The 25,426-nt window shown below is 39.1% G+C and overlaps 1 protein-coding gene across 3 annotated transcripts in view; it reads right to left on the bottom strand.

Moving 5' to 3' along the window:
- The window catches only part of KIF25 (kinesin family member 25), a 40,426-nt gene extending 18,526 nt beyond the window's left edge, over positions 1–21,900 (bottom strand). The window contains exons 1-10 of one of the 3 annotated variants that reach the window (XM_040552841.1): positions 21,796–21,818; positions 19,791–19,856; positions 17,996–18,085; positions 15,881–16,022; positions 14,895–15,011; positions 12,924–13,062; positions 9,645–9,748; positions 8,179–8,267; positions 6,589–6,631; positions 2,675–2,742 (exon numbers count right to left, since the gene is read on the bottom strand). In XM_040552841.1, coding sequence (XP_040408775.1) covers positions 2,675–2,742; positions 6,589–6,631; positions 8,179–8,267; positions 9,645–9,748; positions 12,924–13,062; positions 14,895–15,011; positions 15,881–15,910 — 590 coding nt within the window. In that variant the 5' untranslated portion in view covers positions 15,911–16,022; positions 17,996–18,085; positions 19,791–19,856; positions 21,796–21,818. Of the gene's footprint in view, positions 1–2,674; positions 2,743–6,588; positions 6,632–8,178; positions 8,268–9,644; positions 9,749–12,923; positions 13,063–14,894; positions 15,012–15,880; positions 16,023–17,995; positions 18,086–19,790; positions 19,857–21,795 lie in introns of all 3 variants that reach the window. The other 2 variants (XM_040552842.1, XM_040552840.1) reach the window with 2 other exon arrangements.
- Positions 21,901–25,426: the final 3,526 nt, after the last annotated feature.

Raw genomic sequence — 25,426 nt, 5'->3', positions numbered from 1 at the left:
TAACATCCTGTGGCAACATGTTCCACAGTCTAATTGTAAGTTGTATGAAAATGTACTCTCTTTAATCAGGAAATGAGCACTTTTCTGGCTTGACAGACAAATACTGCTTGTCTTGCCATTCCGCTGACATGCTGTCATACTAAACTGAGAAACCAACAAATATGCAGAGATGTGGCACAGTTCTTACTGGGACGACACAAGCGCTGAATACTCCATCCTTGCTTTGCATGCATACATGCACATGCTTCAATAAGCTTTACACATCAAATCTTCCAGGCCAATATAAGAGCAAAAACTTTTCCAAACTCTTTTCTCTGCTTCCTTTATCATCTAAAATCAGTGAAACATTCATTAGCACTAACTCCTGAATTTTAACCCACTAGGGCTCTAACTCGCGTTGAAACTATATTTTTTTCTTAACACATCAAAACATCTCCCTCAGAGATATTACACTAAAAAACAAAACAAACAACAACAAAAACAACCACCAAATTTAAAACATATTTAGGGGATAAGAACATTTAAAAATTCTTCAGTTGCTCTTGAGGGCTTTTGTTGTCTACTAAAGCAAACATCGCAACCAACCAACCATGTTTTGTGGTCTTGTTTGCACTGCGAAGCAGTATGGCCATAGCGAACTATGCCAGGTTCAGGTACTGGTAGCAGTTCAAAGGCATGGGGCTCCATGTTACAATAACTACTCCAAATATTTACTCAACTTCCTAAAGGCGTTTTAGCGCCACTACTTTAGCTGCTGTGCTTCAAATACTACCAGGACCCAAATGAAGTAGTTTAAATTTGGCTTCAACTAGTTTATGCTACACTGTAATCACAGCACTGGCTAAAGCAGGGACACACAATTAGCTATCCAAGACCATGAAAGATATAGCAAATCCAGAGAATCTGTTTCTATAAGCTCAGTTATTTTTACCAGAATGAAGACAGATTTGTCCCTGTGTAGTGATTAATGTTAATTTCACCTTGAAAATTTTGAGCTTCTTTTTATTTTGCTAACTGATTCACCAATAAAATTATAAAAGCATAACATGCTGAAAGCTGGAATTTTCTTCCTGAGCTGAAATCAAATATTTTGACATTTATTAGTTCCATAAAACATTGCTAAAAAAATAAACATTTTTGAGTTCATAAGAACCATATGCTCTTCTGTTTATAAAAAAGAGCTGTGCTGGGACACTGAAAAAACATTCCCCAAGAACTGCATTCTTTGGGGGATTTACATTTTTTTAACCCTTTTCCTGATTATCGGGATCTACACCACATGTCCAGAGTCACAGCAGCTTTGGCATCCTGTCTCGATACCATTGTTGCTCTGGAGCTGAATTCCAGCATTATTCTGCATTTATTTCAGCTGGTATGGCTGTGTTAGGTATAGCTAGAGGGTGAAAGGAATTACTTCAAGTAGCTTAGCAAACATGCGAGAAAGATTGCACACCTTGAGAGATCACATATGCCCTGTATCAAGGGAGTCCTGTAACCTATGAGGTGAATAAAGGTTCCCCAAGATTTGCATTATCTCAGGAATTTTCAGTCATTTGGCGGCCTACACAATAGCAGTCCCCAGTCTTCATGAGCAGAAAAAGGCAGCATCTTAGAAAGACACCTCAAAGAAAGGGTGAATAACTGACAATGTTTAACCAACCAACAGCATTTTGGGCTGAAAGAGGCTCAGAACTTAAGTTTAGACCAGGACAAATAATTCAAGTTGGATACATTTGACTTTAAATCAAGTTTGCCTTCAGCAAGGAAGCACGGGATTGTGCTCAAATGTCTTGTTTCCAGAGGGTTTTGAAGCATGGTTCAGGGGAGAAGACATACTGTTTGAGTTATTGCAACGTACGGACATAGCTCAGTAAAGTAAAATTTCCATTTGAAAAAAAGGCATCGGGTAAAATTTTGTATTTTTTGGTTTACAGAGATTTTGTATTAATTTAACTCTTCACTCCTGTTTTCAGAGGTTCAGGTTAGCTCCATTCTGAAAGAACTTGAGGCACCTTTCAGCCTGACTCCCTGCAGTTTCTGTTTTGTGGGCTGAATCCCCAGTGTCTAGTAAGGCACAAACACCAACGAAAACCCTTATCGCAGCTGGTGTATTCAAAATCTCTCGCAACTATATGGGTTCTTTGGCATCTAACAGGGAAAGTACCCACATTACAGCCTTTCTCTCAGGGGAGCGCTAATTTACATGCCACCACTCTATCCAGTTGTCTATTTCCAGCCTACTTTAAGTAGCACGACTGTACATTGAAGCATAATAGTCCTCAGTTTGGCTCCTGGCTCAGTAATGCTTTATGTCTAATGCTGAAGTCATGCAATCCACCTCAGTTCTGCACCTTGAAAGTATGGATGATGTTTTGCTATCTCACAACATGCTGCAAGGAGATGAGGAGTACTCAGACTGTGAGAAGGTTCAAATATGTCTCTAGACAGGTTTCAGACTCAGGCAAATCAGTATTCTTCACTGAGAAGGAGGACTGAGGGTGGCACCTATATCCTGAAGTGCATTATTCTATACTGGAAGGAATGTGAAAACCATATAAGAATAAAAAAATAGTAAATAAAAAAGAACGTTACTTTCTAACCAATGTCTGTGAAAAATTTAACCTTCACTGTACAAATCTTCCAGCAACCAAGACTGCTACACAGGACGACCCACCTTTCAAACTGAAAAGTCTTGTTTATTGATGCATGACCAGGACGGCTACACTTTACCAGAACAGTTTCCTAGGAGAAAAACAAAACACTTACAGTTAATATCATAGTCACGTGTAAAACTGAAATATTTATTTCACTGCAGTGAACTAGCAAGACCGCAAGAAAGGATCTCAGAACTCATTCAGATTATTAAAGAACAACCAACACAAAATGTGTGCATTTATGTTCACAAGAAAGATCCAAACCATTACCAAAACTTTTTATGTGCCTAGAAAAACACAGGCAAGTAAATCCAACCTCCCTAATTACCACCAAAGGTAGAAAAATGGCAAAAGAGCCTTTTTTTATTATGAGGTCAGTGCATTTTCAGATTGCTTTCGTAAACGTTTGTGCCAAGAGCAGAGCAGAAGATGCACATTTCATAGCATATCATGCTATTCCACCCTGTGAGGAAGAACTGCAGTCACACAATTGCTAGATTTTCCATGAGTTTTTAGTAGAAATCACTTTCCATATGGATTATATAGTAGTTTTTTAAGTCGGACAAATGTGTCAGCAGCCCTTTAAAAGCTATTACCCGTAGTAAATTCTATGCTCTTTGCTCCTCATGGCGTGTCTTGCTTAATCGCAGAAAAAAGTAAAGAAAAAATGTGAGAAAAAATTATCATTTCCACATTTCAGATGGAAGCTCCTCAGCACACAAAATGCTTCACTCAATTCAAAGAGGTTTCCTGGCTTAGTAACCTTTGCTTATATTACAGCATTTGATAGGAATGCTGAAGTTTGTACTGCTCTTCCAACAAGTAGCTTAGAGTGCTAAACTGAGGTCCTTCAACCTAGTATTGCCACTGAATGAAGTAGTAAAGAGGTGAGCAACTTATGACAGCATAACAGTATGCCTAGCATGCAGACGGCTAACAAACCCCAAATTTATTCTTTTAAGTTTACAAATATTTCTTCCTCTTTAGGGAAAGCCAGTGTACCATTATCAACCTAATAGCAGCAACACTTGCTATAGAATGAGCTATGTTACCCATTCCAGTACAGGCAAATTTAGCAGCAGTATGGATGTGAGCACGATCCTTTGCTACAAAACGGCCTGACACAGACATTGCGATAGGATCAGTAATTAACAGCCTCTGGAGAAAAAACAACAGCAAACGGGAAAATGATGTAGGGTTATGGAACACCTTTCTGATTCAGATGTCAAATTTACTTGCAGACCAGCTTCCCTAAGGCGAGAAACGGGATAGAAAAAAAATATCTATTTGCATAACATAGAAACATAAGCATTGTTAATAGGCAGAAGTTTCATATGAGCATTTGTCATGACCCTCCCTTCTCAGGAGATCAGTATGGGCTAGGATACCCGCGACAGCTGCTGGCATACAAAATCTCATAAGGTGATCCTGTCAATAGTGCCTGTGAAATCCTTACAGCTGTATCACATGAATACTGAAGAATATTTTTCTTCACCCCAGAGCCACAGAATACTCCTGGTCTGAGTTCTTTTAGGGTAATATGAATCATGCAAATGGCAAACGGATAATTCATAAACATTCACAAACTGTCCTGATACCCAAGTCTGGGGAGCTCTTCAGTAAGTGAAATTCCATAAGGCAAAATACAAAATTTTAAATGAGGCATAAGGAATTGTGGATATAGACATGATCACAAAATTCAGCTGTGATAATTATCATTTCCCAACCCTTGTTATTGCATATCTAGTAAAGGCTATTGCCCCACTTCCCAAGGCTTTTCTCTACAACACAGCCAATGAAAGGGCAACTGTGACTGCTCCTCATCTGCTTCCCTGTCAACTTCAGTGCCACTGGCTGACACAGCACTGAGGCAGACAAGGACAGCCTAAAGGATCCCCTGCGCTGGGTAAGCACCAGGGGAAGAAACCTTCGGATGGGGATGGTCATAAGCACCTGGGGAGTGATAATGTATCCTACTACTATAGCTACATCCACCTGATCTAGTACAAAATTCTCTCTCAAGAAAAGGAGTCTTCCTGTGTTAATTCCTATCTTCCCAGTCCTATCTTGAAAAACCAGCAGAATCTTGCACCTTCCCTGATATTCAGAGCAGCCTCTTTGCCATTCCTTTTTTTCTCCACTACTCACAACTGAAAACCTTTTCAAAACAATTTGAAAGAAATTAGTAACTTGGAAGCAGCCACCTTCTTTTCTCCTGTGCCAAAGGAAGTTGGATTCAAACAACATCACTTCAGGTATTAGGCTAGGGCAGGTGCCTGCCCTAGCTTCGTATCAAATCAAACCGCATAATTTAATCTGAAAATTGCATGTTTAGCCTATCCACAAGCATAACACCTACACTAGTTAAGAGCAAAAGAAACAGGCAATAAATATTGTTTTCCTTTACTTCTGTTAGCTTACTCTAGAGTTACTGCTTTTTGTAAAAAGTCAGTTGTACTTTATCTTCCCTCATGAGCTTCAAAAAAACCCAACCACGATTAAAAAAATTCTATCAAGAAACTAATACAAACATGCAAGGTGTTTGATCAGAACTAGAAAGCATTTTAACCAAATAAATGTCAAGGCAAACCAATAAAGCATTTAAAGGCAGTATTATCTTTTCCAAAATCAGGGAGATAGTATCTTTGCACTTGACAATCTTGAGGGTCTTTTGCAACCTAAGTCATACTATGATCTTGCATGTTTCATTTTATAGTTAAGTCCATGCATACACTTATTTTCCTGGAATATCTCATACAGACTTTTAAACATGAGAATGGGTTAGTATCCTGAAGGTTACCAGTTCGCTGTTACATACAAACTAAAACTCCTAAAACTCATATAATAATGTAAGCAAGCAGAAACTGCTTTGCCTATAAAAATACAAATACGGTAATATATCAGATATCTATATGAAATAATCCCAAACCTAAATATTACCTAATTTCATCTTCATATAATAAAATTTAGCAGGTCAGAAATGGTCAAGGCGTTTTATAGTACAATAAATCATAGAATCACGGCATCCAGAACACTACATCTACTATAACAGATCCCTGCTTTTTATCTCCTGACATATTTACTTGTTCTTAACAGACTCTTCATGAGCTCCATTAGTTTCCTAATTGCATATATATATATATATATATATATATATATATTTGTGTCCACTTTATGCAACAGAGATCAGTCTAATGAAGCTATAATTTTGGAGATTTAAATGCATACCATACTTTAGGTCACTTCAGCAATATTTTATGCGTCATACTATCGAAGAGAATTTGGCTAATACATAAGTAACAGTGAGCAGCTGACTAAGAACCATGATGGCTAAGAAAATTAAAACTCAAGTTAATACTTTGACCTTAGCTCACACGACTATGGCTTTTTAAATTTTATATCTCACTAATGGCCTCAATTAATGCTGGAATGTCATCTGGATTTGCAACCTCAATGCTCATTCTCCTTCTCCTGATGGATGGATCTAAGCCAGGACACTTTAACATGCTTGACTGCTGTTCCACGTAGGCTGTTGTGGTTCAGGAGATACCATATTTCCCTGCTAATGCATTAGTTGGGTTCTAATAATAAAATGAAAAAGGCCTAACGTAATTACAGAAATGGTTACAGTAAATACAAGTGGCTCAAAGGGACTGATTGCAGGAAGTCTGCAAAGGTTTGACTACTGCAAACATACAAGCTCCAGTTCATGGATGACTGCACCAGCAGCAGCTCGGAGCTACTATTACTACAAAGACTCAGGGTGAAATCAGCACAAATCTCCTGCTATTGCACCCATGGGAGATCAAAGCTGGGCACCAGTTGACAAGAAATTACCTAATTCCTTTTCAAACCTATAGTTCCCAGGTCCCATCGTTTCTCTTAAAGACTATCTGTAAATGTGCTCTTGAATTTCACCATCAAATATACTCACATCATCAATGGCATATGCCACTTTTTCTGAGAAGTTTCTTTGCCTGTAAGGGAAAAAAATGCCAATGGGATAAAAAAGGTAGCTTTCAAACCTAAATGTTCCATTTAGCTCAGGAAAGTAAAGGCTCAAAATATCTGTGAACTACACATAGTCTAAATAATACCTTCCAGAATTTCCATTATTATCATACCACATGAACATGCTAACACCACAAGTTATTTGTGAATAATAATAATGAAAAAATACATCAATATGCAATCAAGCAAAATAATCTTCTTAAAAAAATTAGAATAAACCCAATTAAGACTAATTCACATGCAAACCATTATGTTATTTTGAGATTGTAATATGAGCTTGTAACAGGAGGTTTTCCCTTTAGCACATTAAACTGAAAAACATCTTTTTAGGTATTTGGCCCTGATCCTACAAATACAGTCAGAAGTAATTTTGCAACCCTTACTAGTCCAAAAAATGACTTGGATTGCTAAGGGGCATAAATGCATTCAAATCTTCATTCAAGTGTTTTCAAAATCAGCCCTTAGTTTCACAACTAAGTTTTATTTAAATTTCTTTGTGATCTATTAAGAAAAGTTTGTCTTAATAATTATGTATTTAGCCCAGTCCATCCTGTTTCACACCATGATTTGGCACCTAATTGAATACAGCAACACTATTCCACACAGCAACGAAAACAGTGATTTGGTTCCTTCCCAGGTATATCAAGCACAGGTTAATGCAAGTTTCCCCTTCAAGCTCTTTGAAATTGCTGTCTTGTCTAACATTTCATATTATTTTAATTAAAACATTTTTTTTTCCTAAAGATTTGGCAAAAGTGAACAAATTTTAAAACACTCTTTTAGAAGTACCAGCTAGTAAAAGTAAAATAAATGCCCCAAATAGTAATTTTCTGATGGGTCAGATGATGATATTACTGTTTTCTAGCCACCCACCTAGTTTTCCCCTTCTTTCTCCAGTTGTGTATGTTTCAGTTCCTACCTTTTTTCATAGTAGACATCTATGGAGAATTCAGCTTGTTGTGGCACATTCTTGCACTTAATCCCCCTTTTCCTTTTGGTTCTAGGGATGTGTTGACACTTCAGTTACAGTAAGTGTATTATAAACTAGCGATGTAGAGCCAAATTATACTGAAATAGAATTACCAGTGTTTGTGCTGACAGCAAATCCATTCTGCAGCATGACAAAACAACTGAAATGCTGAGTGTTTTTCTCTACCTGTAACTTCTGACAGTTGCTATTACATTACTGTATCCCAGGCTTTGTACCAGATGGTGAATATACTCTACACTGATTGCAGGTGTGTTACTTCTGCCAATCCACAGATAATCCTGGACTGTTAAACAACTACGGACTTCTATTCAGGTGGACACAATTTTAGACTAAGGGATAAGATTGACTAATGCCAATTTAGCAGGAGAAAGAAGAAAGAGTAATTAGTTTTTTACCACTCACGACAGATATAAAAACAGAAAAAAATATAGAACACAATTGTTCTTGTATATATGTGACTATTATTTTCACTTTATATTAATTATGAGTCAGACAAGATATAACACAGCCATAATAAATTACCTATCTTGTGATATTGAATGTTCGTCAGCATTATCAAAAGGTAGAGATGGCCGGATCCTGCAATGGACTCTGATATTTCCTCTCAGCTCCTAGGATTAGATTATTAACATTATTTAACACAAAGTACTGTAGAGGACAAATACACTCATGCAGACATGAATGTGTTTAAGAAAGCAGGCAAATTCGCAGCCTTAGACTTAGACTCTGTGGAGAAAAAAAGATTGTATCAGTATCATTTGCTTTCTCCAACTTTAATTGAGAAAGTATAATCTCTTCAGAGCTCTGAAATGGTATAGTCCTCTCCAGTCTATATGAAAAAGAAAAGACGCCTTCAATGAGCCATTTTCTCCTCTCAATCTCCTTCCTCTTCATTTGAGCTTCTTCACTTATATTAACTCAAGAGCCAAGACTAAACAATGCATTTCTCCTCAGCCAGCCCTCGGGAAGATACAGGATATAAAACAGTTTGTTCTTTTTTCTCTGCACTGTATGTTCATACATGACTAAAATTGATTTTAGTATTGATTTTTCCCTTTAGGCTGCTTCAGACTTTTCCTTATCTAACCTGATGATCATTTCCTCTCATTGTGTATCACTGAAAACAGCTTGCTTGTGGTGAGGTGACTAGTGAACACTGGCATTAACTCCCCACACAGCCTTGGGGAATATCCTCTCAGTAAACTGCAACACAAAGCAGAGTTTGGAAGGTAAGTACTTTTTAACAAAGAAGTTTCTTTTTCCCAGGTAGAAAAATTTAGAAGAATCTTGCTTGAAAGTGGCTTGTCTTTCTAAAAATCAGGTCCTGAATCAGGCAACCCAAAACTAGTCATCTGGGGGATGGGCAGAAAGAGTAAAGTTAAAGAACAAAAAGGAAAAAAAATGAATCTCAAACAAACCATCACTAACATCTGAGCAGGATACAGCTTGATATATTTTCCAAAAAAAAAAAAAGGAAGACAATTTTTCAATTTCAAGTTGATTGCTTTAAGAATTCTGAAACAATTTCAGAGGTATATTTCCAATTAATTGAACCTGAATTGATAAAGCTTGAATTTCACATTGTGGAGGAATTGCTAGAAGAGAAATGGCATTTTCCAGAAGCTACACTTAAAAGTGTATAAATATAAATAATAAAATATTTATATTTATATATATAAATAAAGAAATAATAAATAAATAAATAAAGAAACTCAAATTTTGCTCACTATTCAAAATTTATGATATTCCTTAGGGCAATATAATCCAGGAGTACGTTTAGAAGATGCTTCTGTAAAAAGAACGGACTGTGGCTTACTGTGAGATGAAAGTGCCTCAGCAAAGAAATGCTCCTTATATAGAAAAGTTGAGGGTGAGGAGTGGTAAGTACACTTATAAAGGACAAGTATATTAATTAGTTTCATTGGTGATGAAATTATTGGTATAATTACAACAAAATAAGAAAATGTTCTGTCATTGAAGATACTTACAACTAAGCTGTTATGTAGAACTCTCCTCTTTTCCTTTTCTTTTTCATATCTCTCTGTCACCTCTTGTAGGGACTGCTCAAGATCAAAAGCTTTTATCTGAAACACTGGAAGAAGAAAGCTGTTTCAAAGAACTGACCTCTGTGACTTTACAAAATAAATTTTCCAATAGGAAATATATTTCCTCATGAAATATAAGCATAAAACTTTTTAACTTCTTCCAAACTTAAATTAGGAAGATTAGTTCCTGATTTACCAGACGCATCAGAAAAAAAAATCCTTTTCTTCTCACTATGAAATGTCTATGCACAGTTAAAGATAACTAGCACAGGTACATGTGCATTTTTGAAAAACGATCAAAAAGAGAAGACATTTAAAGGCAATTCAAATGTGAAGCTTACTTAGAATAATGTTATCTGTCAGTGAAGCCTGAAATCTAAGCCTGAAGCAATCTGCTTCTGGATGGGGCTGTCACTTGTGAGGTTTATGCCATATTTGCAGACTATTAGATTCATTAACCTATCATTTATCATCAGTCACATTTACAGCGCTACTAATCCTGTAAACAGCTCTAAGGTTCCCCTTTACGATTGGTACATTCACTTCATGGGTAGGATTTCATAAAAATGATTGATCTTTTGAACCCTAGGAAGTCTCCTTCTGAAAACCGAGGAGAGCAGTAGGGGGCATTATAAAAGCCTTCTACCTTCACAAATGGTTTTATTTCAGCCCAATTACATTAACACTGAGCAGGCCTAAAACAAACATACAGTCCAGAAGGCTCATAATGTGACTGTAAACTTGTGTAAAAAGCAAGCTTTTAGGAACCCCAGTGGGAAATCAATTGCTCCAGATATTAGCAAACAGTTCAAAGATGACAAGCAGCAAGCAGTCAAAACCATGGCCTGAGAGCTGTTAGCAGGATAGCCACCAGCCTGAATGTGTTACCTTACAAAAAAAACCAAAAGACTTAAAATTTCAGCATGTCACATACATGATTTATGTTCTCTGAAGTAGATTAAAAATGAGGTAACTTCAAAGGACATTTGTCTGCACTAGAGATTTCTCAGATGTTGTCTTTATAGTTTCCAAGCTGTTCACCTCCAGCTCATGATGTTCCTTCACAGCGCATGCACACAGGGGAAACATGATGTTAATAGTTGGGGAGCATAAAGCATAAATGCTTTTCTTGCATACTGTATGTGGACTAACATTAGTTTGTCTTCATATGGAGAACCACATGCAAGTCTACAAAAACAAATTGTCAAAGGCGACTCTTTTATTCACTGACTCCAAATCATACAGTATTTTTCAGAATAGGAGGTGGGAATCCATTATTTAAATAAGCTCCGTAAGAAGTATGCTAACTTATAAACTTGCACACACACAAGCTTTCAATTCTTGAAGTCTCTTGTATGAGCAAAGTTAAAGATAAGCAATAGGTGCTAAGAGTACTTACTCCTTTCAGTCTTCAAAGAGAGAAAAAAGATTGTTAGGAAAACAGGCCTGTAACAGAAGAGTATTGGACACTTCTCTCTTATCTGAATTATTGCTATTTATATTTCACTGGGAAAGATGACAATAGCCTGATTTTCAGACAATGACTAAATATTTCTAATGAAGGGACTACCTAATTATTACAGAAAAAAATTTATAGTTTGCTGCATGTCTATTACAGCCTGAAAATTAACCTACTTAAATGTTTTTTCTATAGTTCTCTCATTTTCAGTCTCTACTTTAGGATTAAACTGATAACATATGCTCTCTCTAGAATACACACTTTGGGCTTTTTGTTTAGGAAAGATTATATTTAATTTCAGGACATCAATTCTGACTGTAATATTTAACCTTAAAAACAGAATCTTCATTTGAAACATTTGACAGAGATCTGAAAAATGGCCAAATTAAAAACGTCACCCACCTATGTACCAACACACAATTTTGTTACAGGCAACAAAGCCTCTTCTGGTTATAATTTCATAGAAAAAATGGAAGGTCAGTTCAGTCAACAGGAATTCGCAGGGCTTCATAAGGAATATTCACTATTTATGTACACCACATCAGCTCAAGTGCCAAATCAAACCTCCTATCTGTTCCTTTAGCTCCCTGCTTCAATAAGGGGAACATTCATCTTCATCTAAGGTTAATTTTATATTTTTTCTTTTTCCAATTTTAAAGGTAACTTGTTAAAGCATTTTCTCTACACAGATAATACAGTAATCTACTCCATTTTAATCATAATATAATATCTAACATACAGGGACAAGTCGTGCAACACCTGTCACTGAGCATTCTGTTGTTGCTGTTGATGTGAGTAGCCCCATCAGAATCAAACCAGTCCCCAAATTATTTCAAGTAAGTACAACAGGAGGAAAACGTACCTTTTATATGGCAACACAAAGATATCAGAGAATCACACAGGGACTCTTGATTACAAATTTCTGTATTTGTTGTAAGTTCATCAGCCTCATAAGCTTCAAACAATTAAAGTCCCATGTCACAATCTGGTCTGTGTCGTGTTCTCAGACCTGGTACAAGCACCACCAGAATCAATTAGGTTGGAAGCAGGTGCCAATAGATCCAGGTACAGGACCAATGCACTTAGTACTCAATGATGATGGCAGAGAGTACCAGTGCATTGCAGGGTCTGCTTTATATGTACACATGAATGAGGACCTGAATTCTGAAACAGAATTCAGAATTCTGAAACGGAATTCAGGTAAATTCTGTTAATTACCTAGATAATTCTAGGTAAAGAGTATTCCCTATGGTGTTGTTTTCCACAGACCAGTAAGTGGAACTGGTTTTAATTTCAGAGTAAAATTTTCTCCTAAATATACAGAAATATTAAAAATCTGGTCTGCCCTAAATTCAGATATTATTTTCAGAAAACTCTGAAATCACCTAATTCCTTATTTGGGACAGTCAAAAGTAGGCAAATTTCAGCTAAAGCAACACATTCATTACTGAGCTATTTTAAAATCATCATGATAAGAAGCCTGAGAACTTTGGTTTAAAAATGTTACAGCTGAGCTAACTCAGTAGTCTAGTAGCAGCTGCAAAAAACACAAAAGCTGAACCCAAATTATCGGCCGTATTTCCCTGAGAAAATGCAGGGTTATTTGTACTCTTTCTAACATTTCAGGACTCCCTGATGATCAAACATCAAACAAAACCAAGTGCTTATATCTCAGAATCAAACTCAATCTTTCAATGCTACTAACATTTGCCAATGACATTGTTGATGTTACACGTTTGAAATGTAAGTGCAATGAGCCTTACTTTGCATTGCTTCATTTTGCAGCTGTATCTCTTGGAGTGCTGTCAAAGCTTGGTAAAGATAAGCCTTGCATTGACGCTGAAAGTCTTTTGAAAGCTCAAGAGCAAATGTACGGAGGCTTTTCATGTCTTGCTTAAGCCTCTTAACAGCAAGAAGAAAAAACATGTTATAAAGACACAAAAACAGCCATTAAGGAAGAATCAATATAACCACAATACAAATAACAGGTGAGATATCACAATCAGGAAGAACCCTCTACTTGATGAGAGGAAGTCTTTAGGAGTCTGTCTTTCAGCACAGTTAGAGAAGAATCTTGCAAAATACTCACCAATGTCACATCCTAAAGATTTCAGCAGGACTTTAAGGATCCTTACTATCTTACTCGATATACAAGGACCATCACACAGCTTTGGGTATAACACAATATTGTTCGTATTTCATCAAACAAAAACAAGTTTGTGTGTTCTGTCCACTTAAAAGACATATCCAGAATTAGCAATGTAAAACTGTGATCCATGTACCCCTTACAGCATTCATTTTCAATGCTTTGATCAGGAGGTATATGTTAAAGTTCTCCCTAAGTCGTTTTGTACATGAGCCAGTTCTATGCCTTCCTACGAGAACTGAAGTGTTTTGAAAAGATCAGAAACCTTTATTTTTCATGAAATATTTTCATTATTAATGTAACTCAGAATATTATACATGATGCAACTTGTTTATAATGATGCAACTGTTTATAAGAACAGCTTACATTCACTTAGAAGTCCAAATAAAGTAAAAATAAATGAACTTGATTTTAGGATTAGGACACTTCATGCCATCTTAGTCTTGGAAAGGACACGTAAAGCCATCTGCAAGATGAACTTAACAATACCTTCTCTCGTAGAAACACTGTGATGTTTCATTAGTCAGCCTTGTACAAAAGTGTCACATATTATTCTGTGACATTTTATTTTTCCAGTTTTGGTACTGACTTTGAATTAATTAACTAGTTTCAATGATAAAACAATAAACTAAACTAAAGGGAGAAAATCACTGTAGTTCTCCTTCTCAGAACATAACTGCAAACATTTTTTTATTATTTTTTTAATTACAGGTATAGGAATGCTATTAATTTAGACTTTTATTTGGAGAGCTTTACGCTCTTTTAGCATTCATTGATCTCTGGCTGTAAACCATCACAGCCACTGATATTGTATCACAAGCAGTTCTGCCATTCTAGCTATCCTAAAATATAAAACTCCACTGCAAGACCTACCAAGAAGTATTGCTATAATTAAGCTAAATCCTTTTGCTTGAAAGAAACAGATTTCTTTCCTGATCTATTTTTGCTACCCCAAGCTATTCAGTGCTACCCTGAGAAAAGCTGATGTTTTAAGTATCCCTAAAAGGAACACAGTGTTCTGTGGAGTAACTTAAGGAACATGTACCTCAACAAAGAAAAATATTATTGTACTAGTATTGGGACAACAGTTCCAGTATCTTTGTTGCAAATGAAGACAACCTGACTGAGAGAACAGGGAACTAATCCTGATTCCGAGGTCCTCCAGAACAGAACTCTCGGTGAAATGAATGGAGCTCTCCACTGCTTTTGTTAGGATCTGGCTACCTGGTTAAATGATATCTCAAGTATTGTTTCTTATGGAATGTCTATATGATAGTCATATCAGGGATTCAAGATTTTGACTACTAAAATATCTAGTTCAGGTATTGATACCAGTCTATACATGAGATCCTGGAACTCACAAGCAGCCACTTACCGACTTCCCAGGTAACTTTGCAGTTATTGAAGCAAAATCACTACAAGTTTTAAGCTAACTCAGACACTGCGACACTTGCTGCAAGAACTGCTATGAATACAATAAAGCCATAGATCAGGTTCAAATCTGACCATTTTCTGTTTTACTATATTTCATAAGCATGTATATGTTTATGGCATAGACTATACCTACATTATTATTAAATGTCTTTACCTTTATTGCCTCGTGTAGGTGGGTTACAGCAGAACCTCTCTGCAATTTCTGCTGCTGCCCATGAGCAGAGTAGAGCTGCAAGACTTCATTAGTGCTTCTTCCAGCCAACCATTGATACTGTTTTAAAAAAAAGGAAAAATCACCTAAAAATCACTTCAAAGTGCTCCTGTTTTTTGTTGTGTTTTGCCCCCTTTGTCCCTTTAAACATTGGTAAGTCAATTATCTGATTACACATGATGTCCTAATTACACAATTTCTTCGCTTTTTACATTATTTTTTTCAGGATCATTTCTGTGTAAACTGGCTAACATCACAATATTCTACTTCTATAGGGTGTTAAACCTCAACATGAGACTACTAAAACATGAGAAACATAAGAATACTAAAATGCTTTTGCAATACTTAAAACCCCATACTTGTGCTTGAGGTGGATCTAAGCTAAAACCATGCCTTCACTCACAGAGAAGGGCTGCTTACATAGCTAGCATCCAACTATATTCAACGCAGAAAGCTCTCTCAGAAGACATAAAACAGGATGAAGGGCACACCAGCTAACCGCTAAAGTCCTGAAAGGATGGCGATACACAGCCCCCAGCTTGGTGCTCATTGCTTTAGCTGCCTGCCAACACCGACTCCATCGCATTCAGTAGAGTTGCAATGGTGCAAAACTGCACGTAGCTGGGTCTTCAAAGTAATCAAAGCAGGTTTTTTTTAAGGGAGGTGGAGGAGAATGCTTTCTAGTAATCTAAAATATCCTATTATGAAAAAGCAATTTTTATGGCTAAATTTTTGAGATGTTGAACTCAAAAGAATAACAGAAACAATACAACTTTAAATATGTCCAGGCAAGAACAGAGGGATGAAATCTACGTGGAACACTTGTGAAATTCTGCAATATGACAGAATCTGTATTATATTAAAAACTGCATTTTTGTCATTTATTGACAACCCCGGTACTTAAAATCAGCTGCAACTTCTTCACCTACCTTTCCCAGCAACCAATTGACACCTGTCATTCCTTAACCAGAACTGACAGTCTCCTTCCTTATGTTTGGGATGCTCTTGTCTCTGGCACATACTTATTTCCTAGCTTATTCAGACCATAAATTCTGTGACTGCAGTTCCCTGCTATTTAAATTAACAGAGGACAGAAAAAGCACAATGGCATGAAAGAGGAGTTTGATTTAATTCCAATCACCTGACAATGACAGGAAAAAAGCTAAACAGATTTAATTATATTTGAAGTTTAACTACAGATGACATCTGCAAAAACAACAATATAATATTTGGGAGATGTTAGAATAAAGAAAAATAATATTTTCCAAGAAAAATATTTCACTTGTCTAAACCAACTTTTTCATAGCCTTTTTGTTTGCAAATGCAACTGGAGGCCCTGCACAGCTACATAACATTTTAATGCTAATACAAAAAGTGCTTACATAGAAAAGAAAGAGCAGAAAGAGATTATTTTAAAAGTATTCTTCTCTTTTATTACAGGCTTTAAGCTCCCAGAAATTGAGACAGCTCCTATACTGCTGTTCCTGTGTTCTCTTACTCCGGGGATTTTCAAGCGTCGTGTTACTCAGACACAATATTTATAAATGTGCTTGACAAAAATGCATACAAGCAGTGCACCAGAATTAATATTTTAACCACATATGAAAAATTAAAGGTATGTACAAGCAGTTATAGTACTGAAGTGTTGTCATTAAATGAGCTTAAGTTAACAAAAACCAAATGTATTTTTAACATCTAATATGTTTTCTACCACCTGCATAGGTTCCCCCTGACCATCCTTTTTTTTTTCTCAGCACAGAGGACACAAATGCAATGGTCAATTCTGCCTTCACTGCAGTCAACTTCTCATCCCTCCCACTGTCAGGTTTGGCATTTTTGCAAATGCTGCCATGGTTTTGAGGTTTTCTCCATTAAAATGGCTTTTGCATTCATCAGAATTCTTTGCAGGTCAAAATTTGCAAATCTGGCCTTGGGCATGAGAAGACAAAAAACTGACTATAAATCTTCTTATTATAGCTTTATTATAAACAGAAGTGAAACCAAACTACTTAATAGCATTATCCAAATTGCAGTCTCAGTTCTGCCACCAGACCCATTCTGGCAGACTTGGCTTTATGTGTCTGCAGGATCAGGACCTCGGGAGCTGCAAACAAAAGCAAGGGGTATGCTGGTAGGCAAATGTTTTCAAATAGGCAAAGGTAAGCCTACAGACAAAGAATCTGACTTTTTATGTTCAGTAACAACTCTTATAATATGCTGCTAAGAAAACAATATACAAGGCTGTAGAAAACAGTGGCAGTGCTGTTTATTCATGATTGTCCTGAAGATATAGGCAAGGAAAGGTCTATCGCAGGAGATAACATTTGTATTAGACTGGTGCAACTAACAAACTTCTACACTGCAAATCCTAATTTAGGGCCGTCCTCGTAAGTTTGTCTTCAAAGCTCCGTATCTTGCTTCAGCCAAAATGAATCCAATTAGCTTTTACAAGTAAAGCATGAGACCTCTGCTAACCCCCATCACTACGCCTGAACTCGTCTCAGCTCATTCAGGCAGCTCACCAGCACACCAGAAGGGTTAGCGACGGATAGCTGAAGGCAGCACCTTTTCTTCACCAGCATAACTGGTGAAAAAATGGGAGAAATGGTGCAACATTCACAACCTTATATTCATCTAATTAAGGTCAGTTTTCTTTTAAAAAGAGACTCTTCAGTTAAGGTAAAACTATTTTATGTTAGTGGAGTTCACACTGTCAGATTCCTAGGCCAAATTAGCCAAGTAAAATAAAAATTTTAAGTGTATTTACATAACAACCTGAGTAGAAACATCAGTGCAAGGCTAATTACAATGCATTTCTGCTAATCATTTGACATTGCTTCTGACTGATGGTGATAACACTGGTATGCTCCTCATTTTCTGTAGGTGCTCATATCTTCCAGCACCTTTTGCAATAAACTGAAACAATGCTGTTTTTTTTTTTTTTTTTCCCCCCAGCAGCTACACATTTCATCTGTAATGGAAAAGCTGGGCCATACAGAGATCCAAAGTGTCTGGCTCTGGAGGAAATCTTATGTTATGCATACCTACTGATGGTTTCTGAAGGAAAAAGTCATTTGTGGTTGTGCTGTCCTTGTGTCTGCCCTTCCGCGCCCTTTTGTCAGTTTCAGTCGCCTCTGACAGAGGAAATAGACGTCTCAAAAGGCTGCATTTCTGCAGCACATCCCCACAAGCGATACAGCTCTGGAAGCCTTATGTTTCACCAGCCAGCAGGCACGTGGAGCTCATTCACTGGGCAATGGCAACACGTAGCTCCAGCCAGCACGCAGCCAGACCTGGGTGAGAGGCACCATCTCCTGCTTCTGGCCCAGCAGAAGGGCCAAACAAAAGCAAGAGACGGAGGTGTCACTGAACTGGGGAACGTATGAAGTTGAGAGAAACAGGACCGACTCAATGGGCTTGGAGGGTAGCTGGGGGTGTGCAGGAAGCAGAGGGAGAGGTGCCCCCTGCAGACACATTGAGCTCTTGAAGGGTTCTCCCAGAAACGTAAACGAGAGGTGCAAGCTCTGCAAAGGCTGTGACAATAGCCTGTCAAACAGTAGAAAATTCTTTAGGATAAAGTAGATTAAATGTTTTTCAAAGCTTGATTGCAGGCTAGATGATAAATCTCAGAAGATTTTTGATATGTACACAAAACCTTTCCCTGTACTGGCAGTAAGTACTTTGTGCACATTCCCTTGTGTATAACAGGGACTCCTGATAATGCAGTTAAAAATCAATTAACCATGATGCATGAATCCATGGAAAACAAGGCTTTATTATCTCATACTCAGATAGCTACATCCTACACCTGAAGCACCTTACTGACTAGAAAAAAATCTTCTATTTGTGAGAGTAAGAAAAAAGCTGAAATATTTAAGATTTTTATTAAATATGATAAAGCTGAAAAAAACAACAGAAACATTTTCTCAGAATAAATTACAGTATTCTACTGCATACCTAGCAAAACTCATTTCAGATGTACCGTCTGGATTCTAATCAGGCTTTGAAAACTGTTAAACCCACTTTTATCCACAGGTGTTAACAGACCCACAGGGAGGCCAAGTGGCTTTCCTGAGGTCACACAATCATTTAATGCTTCAGAGCACATTAGAAACTCTTGGCCAGCAGTCTCTGTTGCAACTAAATCTCACAGCTGGCTCTAGTCTAGAGGTATAAATAAATATTCAAAGTTCTCTAGATCTTTGAAGTCTTACCTTTGAAGACACCAAACGTTATCACAGGCTACTGCTTGTTGCAATAATGGTCTAGAAATAATATTTCCTTCTGAAGAAGGATATAAAGAACTGAGGGCATCATTATTGCTGCGTGCTCTGTAATTGACTTCTGCAACAACACTGCCTTTTCTAGACAGCTCTAGCATTAGTGCTATTAAGACATGCAAAAAGGACATCTTCGTCTACACAGAACGAAATACGGCTCCTGTAGTCTACGAACAGTGCTTTTTAAAGCATCATCCAAATTATATCTACAAAGTATTTCTTCAAAATCTACCCCCGTCTTTTAGGCAAACATGTTCACTGTAAGCGGAAAGCAAAATTCTGTATTTCATTCTTGTAGAGTCTGTCCCTCAGTTCACTTTTGCAGATTTAAAACAATGGCAACTATTTAAACGTGTGCCAGCTTCTAGTTACTTAATCAATCAGTCTATTGTTATTGCTACCATTCATGATTAAAATAATACAGAAACACTGAGCCTTAATCTTTTCATAGATTTCCCCCAACAGGAAGATTGCAAAACATGAAAATATGAAGGTTGACTTCAGTGCCTTTTTTCTGTTTCCACAATAATTCTTTCTGGAAAAAACAAAAAATAAATACCTCTGCAAGTTTCAGATGAAGAGCAGCATTTTCAGTTTCCAGGACAACTATTCTTTCTTCTTTGGTCTAAGAAAACAAAAACAAAAACAAACAACGCACCCAAACCCACAAAAGTAAAAATAAAATAAATTTGAGTCTGATGTTACTTCATTATATACTTTTTGTTGTTACATACCATTGTTTCTCAGTCTCCTAAAATCAAACGAATACCAACCCCAAATCTTCCCAGCAAAATAACATTTGTCTACAAGCACATAAAATTAGGATGAACTCTTAATGCTCCTTTATTGTGTATATTTTTGCTCATTTTGCCTGCTTATGTGAGTACGCATATGTAAAAAAATTTTAACTGCTTTTGCTTTACAAATCATCTCCTGACATCCTCCAGATCTATGATCCTTAGTGAAGTGCTCTTTTATTTATTTATAAATAATCACATAAGTTTCCAGTTTCCTACGCTGCGCTGTTAGAGACCTTCCATGGTATAGCAGCAAGCCTATTCTGCACTAGTGGTGTCTGCAGAATTAGCTGGCTCCCCGTCCTGCCCAGCAGCAGGCCGAGGAAGGACGGGCACAGCTCTGAGGCCCAATTTCTAGCCCAGCCCCAGGCGGAGCAGTCCATCCCCCACATCAGACAGCCTGGCAAGTTCCCATTGAATCCTGGAATATCCTGAGCTGGAAGGGACCCACAAGGATCATCAAGTCCAACTCCTGACCCTATACAGGACCACCCAAAAACCAAATCACATTTCTGAGAGTGCTGTCCAAATGCTCCTTGAACTCCATCAGGCTCGGTGCCGTGACCACTGCCCTGGGGAGCCTGTCCCAGTGCCCGACCACCCTCTGGGTGCAGAACCTTTCCCTAACACCCAGCCTGACCCTCCCCTGTCCCAGCTCCATGCCGTTCCCTCGGGTCCTGTCGCTGTCCCCAGAGAGCAGAGCTCAGCGCCTGCCCCTCCGCTCCCCTCATGAGGGATCTGCAGGCCGCCATGAGGCCTCCCCTCAGCCTGCTCTGCTCTGGGCTGGACAAACCAAGGGGCCTCAGCTGCTCCTCAGGCATCGTCCCCTCTAGGCCTTCATCTTTGTAGCCTTCCCTTGGGCACTCTCTGATAGTTTTATGTCCTTTTTACACTGTGGTGCCCAAAACTGCACACAGTGCTCATGGTGAGGCCACACCAGCACAGAGCATAGCAGCACACAGAGCGCACACCTCTACCAGCTAGCAATGCCGTGCCTGATGTATCCCAGGGTACGGTTGGCCCTCCTGGCTGCCAGGGCACACCACTGCCTCATGTTCAACTTGCTGTTGACCAGAACCCCCAGCTCCCTTCCTGCGGGGCTGCTCCCCAGCCTCTCATCCCCCAATGAGTACATACAGCCAGAGCTGCCCTGTCCCAGGCACAGAATCATGCACTTGCTCTTGTTGAACTTCACACAACTGGTGATGAGCCAGACCTCTAACGTTTTATGGTTTCCTGCAAGGCTTCACTGCCCTTGGGAGAGTCAACAGGTCCTTCCATGTCAGTGCCATCTGCACACTTACTCCATATGCCATCAACTCCTGCCTTTACAAAAACCTTGAAGAGAACTGGCCGCAGAGCGGAGCCCAGCAGAACCCCACCAGTGGCTGTCCGACAGCCTGATGCGACCCCATTTACTACAACCTAATTGTAGCCTGACCCAGTCGTTCACCCAAGTCGTTTTTGTCTAGCTGCGTACCCAGCGTTCTGCCCAGAGGGATGCTACATGAAACAGTATCAAAAGCTTTGCTGAAATGTGAACAGACTGCAAGTTTTAACCCTTAGAAATATATGTTTAATAGGTAGGGTAGAAAGAGGAGCAGCAGGCTCGCTGCGGGAGCCAGAGCCATCAGGTCAACCCGAGTAACACCGGCCCCGCCCACCCCACCAGAGCCCCCGCCCACTCGTCCGAAGCCCCGCCCACCTCACAGGAGACCCCGCCCGCTCAGCCCCAAGCCCCGCCCACCCCGAAGCCCCGCCCCTCACCCGCAGGCTGCGCTCCAGCTGCCGGACGCGCTGTGCCCACACGGGCCCCGGGCCGCTCCCGCCGCGCGGCCGCATCGCGCTCGCCGCCGCCCCGCGCCTCGCTCCTCCCCCCGCCCCCCGGGGATTTAAAGCGGCCAATGAGAAAGGCGGCCGGGGCGTCCGCGGCGCTGCCACGGTGACAAGCACCGCCCCTCCGCCGGCGGGCGCTGCGATTGGCCGGGCGGGAACCGTAGCCCCGCGGCTACGGCGGCGACTTGAGTGGCAGCGGGAACCACCAATCGCGGCGCAGGGAGGGCGCTGGAGGGGCGGAGGCAGCCGGGGGAGGCTGAGGAGGCTGCCCCAGGCAGCTCCCCCCTATTGGCGTTGAACAGGCGTTTTTGTTTTTATTTATTTATTTTTTGTTTGAGAAACCCCAACCAGCATCATAATCACGAAGGAATCCCCTTCTGATAGTACCCGTCTCTCACAAGCTCACCCCAACAGCCCTCCTCTCCCCCCTACTGCAGCCTTCTTCCCCCTCTTCTCCCTAACTCCAAGCCACTTTAAAAAGAAAACGTTCCCAACTTGTGCGATATTAAGAACCTTAAATGATGAGTCAGACAGGATTTTTTTTTTTTTTTTTTTTTTTTTTTTTTTTTTTTTTTATCAACAGCAGCTAGTTTTGGAAATATTTTAATAGCCCAGAGGTGTAACTCGATTCTTGCCCTGGAGCTCTGGTTAGTAGATGCCACAGCGGTCACATCAGAACAACCTTGTTTTCCCGATGTAACTCAGCTTCACCGCAGGAGGATGGTCCCTGAACCTTAACGGTTTTCTCCCCTAATCTCTGTTTTTTGGCCACTAGAAGTAAGATTAGAAATGGGGTTCCTGTAGGCCATAAAAAGAGAACATTCATTATCACTGACTTTGAACTAGTGGCCCCAAATCAGACATGCATATACTACGCTTTACTCATTTCTTTGTGCAGACGTGAATGTTGGATAGTACTCAAAGCTCAGTCCCAGCTGTATCAAAAAAAAACAAAACCCTGTGATCTGTGACTCACCCGCACTGCAGCAGTTCTCTTTGGGGATGTTCCTTCTGTATCCAAAGCTCAGGATAAGCTGCTTGACAGGGAACAAAACAGACTGGCAGTGAGATCTAGGCAAGAAACAAACAAAAATCTGCCGTTTGGAAACACTGCAAGGCTGAATGTCAGCATGCTTTTCTACACTGATCCTTTGATCTTTGAAGAGTCTCATTTTTTCCGCAAACTTCTACCAATTTGATTTTGTCTTCTCCCTGCAAAAGAAGAGTCCTACCTTATTAGAGATGCTTCTGGGGAACCAGAGGGCCAGAAATTTCATGGCATTGATTGAATCTACTGCACATTTTACTCTATTAATTCTAACATCAGTGAAACACTACAGCGGATTATAAAAGCTAATAAATTAGCGTTGTGTTGAATACTGCTGATGCATTTCATGTTAACCCCAGTAGTGGAAACAAAACACTAATGGGATCCCAGCTTCAGCATTCTGATATGAATTGTCCATTACACCATTCCCAAAGCAGCAACTACAAACAAAATAGGTAGAAAAACACCCAGAAAAATACTGAGAGAGAAGTTTGCTTTTGTGCCAAACACGGAGATTCTCTGCTGCTTGCCTTCATATTTTCTACTGCCTAAATGACAACACATTTGCCACGTTCAACACAGCCTATCCTTTAAAGCTTCCAAAGACACCATCCACTTCATTTCTCAACCCAATTTTATTTAAATGCCTCTCATTGTTCTATACAGACACACTTGTAGCCAAGGGTTGAAGAGAACTGGCACTAATTGCCTGCACGGGTTCTCCCTAAGTGTTGACAGTACTACTAACATTTAAGTGATCCTAATACTCACAAACCTGTTGGTTGGTTCAATCTCCTGTAGATGAGTACATAGTTTGTCATCATTCCCCCCCAACCCCTGAGATGAAGAACAAGTGAGCTGCACTTAAATCTGTTTTATTACAGTTTGTATAATTTCCCCCCTCCTTTGCTCTTCCATATAAAGTCCTGCTATCATCTTGCATTGTAGAAAATAATTACAAGCAATGTGCAGCCTACAGCTCCCAGGAGTACTATACAGACGGAGGAGGGAGTGAGGAGTAAGGATGAGGATGTTTGACCTCATGAGAGGAAAAGCTACTGAAATTTTATGTCTGAAGAAGAGATTTTTGCAAGAGAATTATCTCACTTTGCTCCAAAAGAAAAAGCTCTTGTAGTAAAAATACAACTAGTTTTACTCTGGTAGTAAGAATGTACTTTTAGAGAACTTCATGTTCTCCATACATTAATGTATTTACACTCAAAACGCATTAGTGAAATTAACCCATCCATGCACACACAATATTCACTGAAGGTGTAAATACTTCATTCCTTAAGCAAGACATTACTTCAGTAGCTGTAAGGCAGTCCTCAACATCCATCTGCTACTAAGAATAAACTGGCTTTCTGCAAGCAGGTGGATTACACGTTGGTCTCCCTAAGCAGTTTATCTGCCACTGCAGCCAGGAAAGAAGTCAGACTGTTTAATCTGTATGACTTTGCCTTCTCCACCACGCAGTCCCTAAGCGACTGTTTGAGACAGTACTATCATTTCACAAAACAAGAGGAAGAACCAAATGTTTGCCTGATCTTATTAGCAAAGTCATGTGAGTTACTATATGAATTTTAAGACTGTTCTTAGTGAAGCTTATTGTTATCACAATTTTTGTTGTAATTTCTCATAATTCAATTAACTAATTGAATTGGGACACGAAGGAGAAAGATCTTGCTTATTCTGCTGCTTGTATACTCATTGCTTGATCTACAAACAACAATCTGTATGATCAAGAAAATGGTTTATTATTTCAGTAAACTGGATACATCTTATGGACTTTGTCAATTTCTTAATTCCTCTCCCTTAAATATCAACAAGGCTATAGTACGAGCAGCACATAAAAGCAATATGTGAATGAGAGGTGCAGAAGGGAGAATATGACACATTTAAGATAGTCTTTGTTGGGAGAGCAGACTTGCCTGTGTATTTAAGTGTCATTTACGCATAGCTGTTGTCATAGGGGTTATAACCAACTAAAATACCAAGAGCTATGCTACTGAGGATGATTCTCCATATCCCTAAGACAAAGCAGGTGCTGCACTGTTCAACAGCATCATATTAGTACACTCACTTTGCAAATCTGACCTCAACTGTGTAAGGCATAGCTCAAAACTTGCAACAGTGAGTTTTCCCACTGAAAATGCATTAGCACTGATGCATACCATACTTTCACCACCACCATCCCATTTAGACTTGTGTTTTTTTGCACGACACGGAACTGGCAATGACTAGTTTCATATTAAAAAAATAAAATAAAGCAGCACTTTCTGCTTTGATTTCCTTGCAACATCCCAAATAGTGCTTTTGGGTTTCTGTTACTCCTATAGCTTCTCCCCTGCCTTTACATACATTCATACTAAAACCCAGAATGTCCTCATAATCAATTTTGAAAACTCCAGCGGCAGACCCCACAAGTCAAAAGATATAGGTACTCACCAGGAAAGTGCTATACAGTGCTCTTGATCCTGGCCACAGCAGCCATTCAGCTACAGCAGCAGGAAT

Source organism: Cygnus olor, chromosome 3 (genome assembly GCF_009769625.2).
Source record: "Cygnus olor isolate bCygOlo1 chromosome 3, bCygOlo1.pri.v2, whole genome shotgun sequence".
NCBI classification, from domain to species: Eukaryota; Metazoa; Chordata; class Aves; order Anseriformes; family Anatidae; genus Cygnus; species Cygnus olor.
Note: the sequence above shows the minus strand (reverse complement) of the source record. Positions and strands in the feature narration are given on the sequence as shown.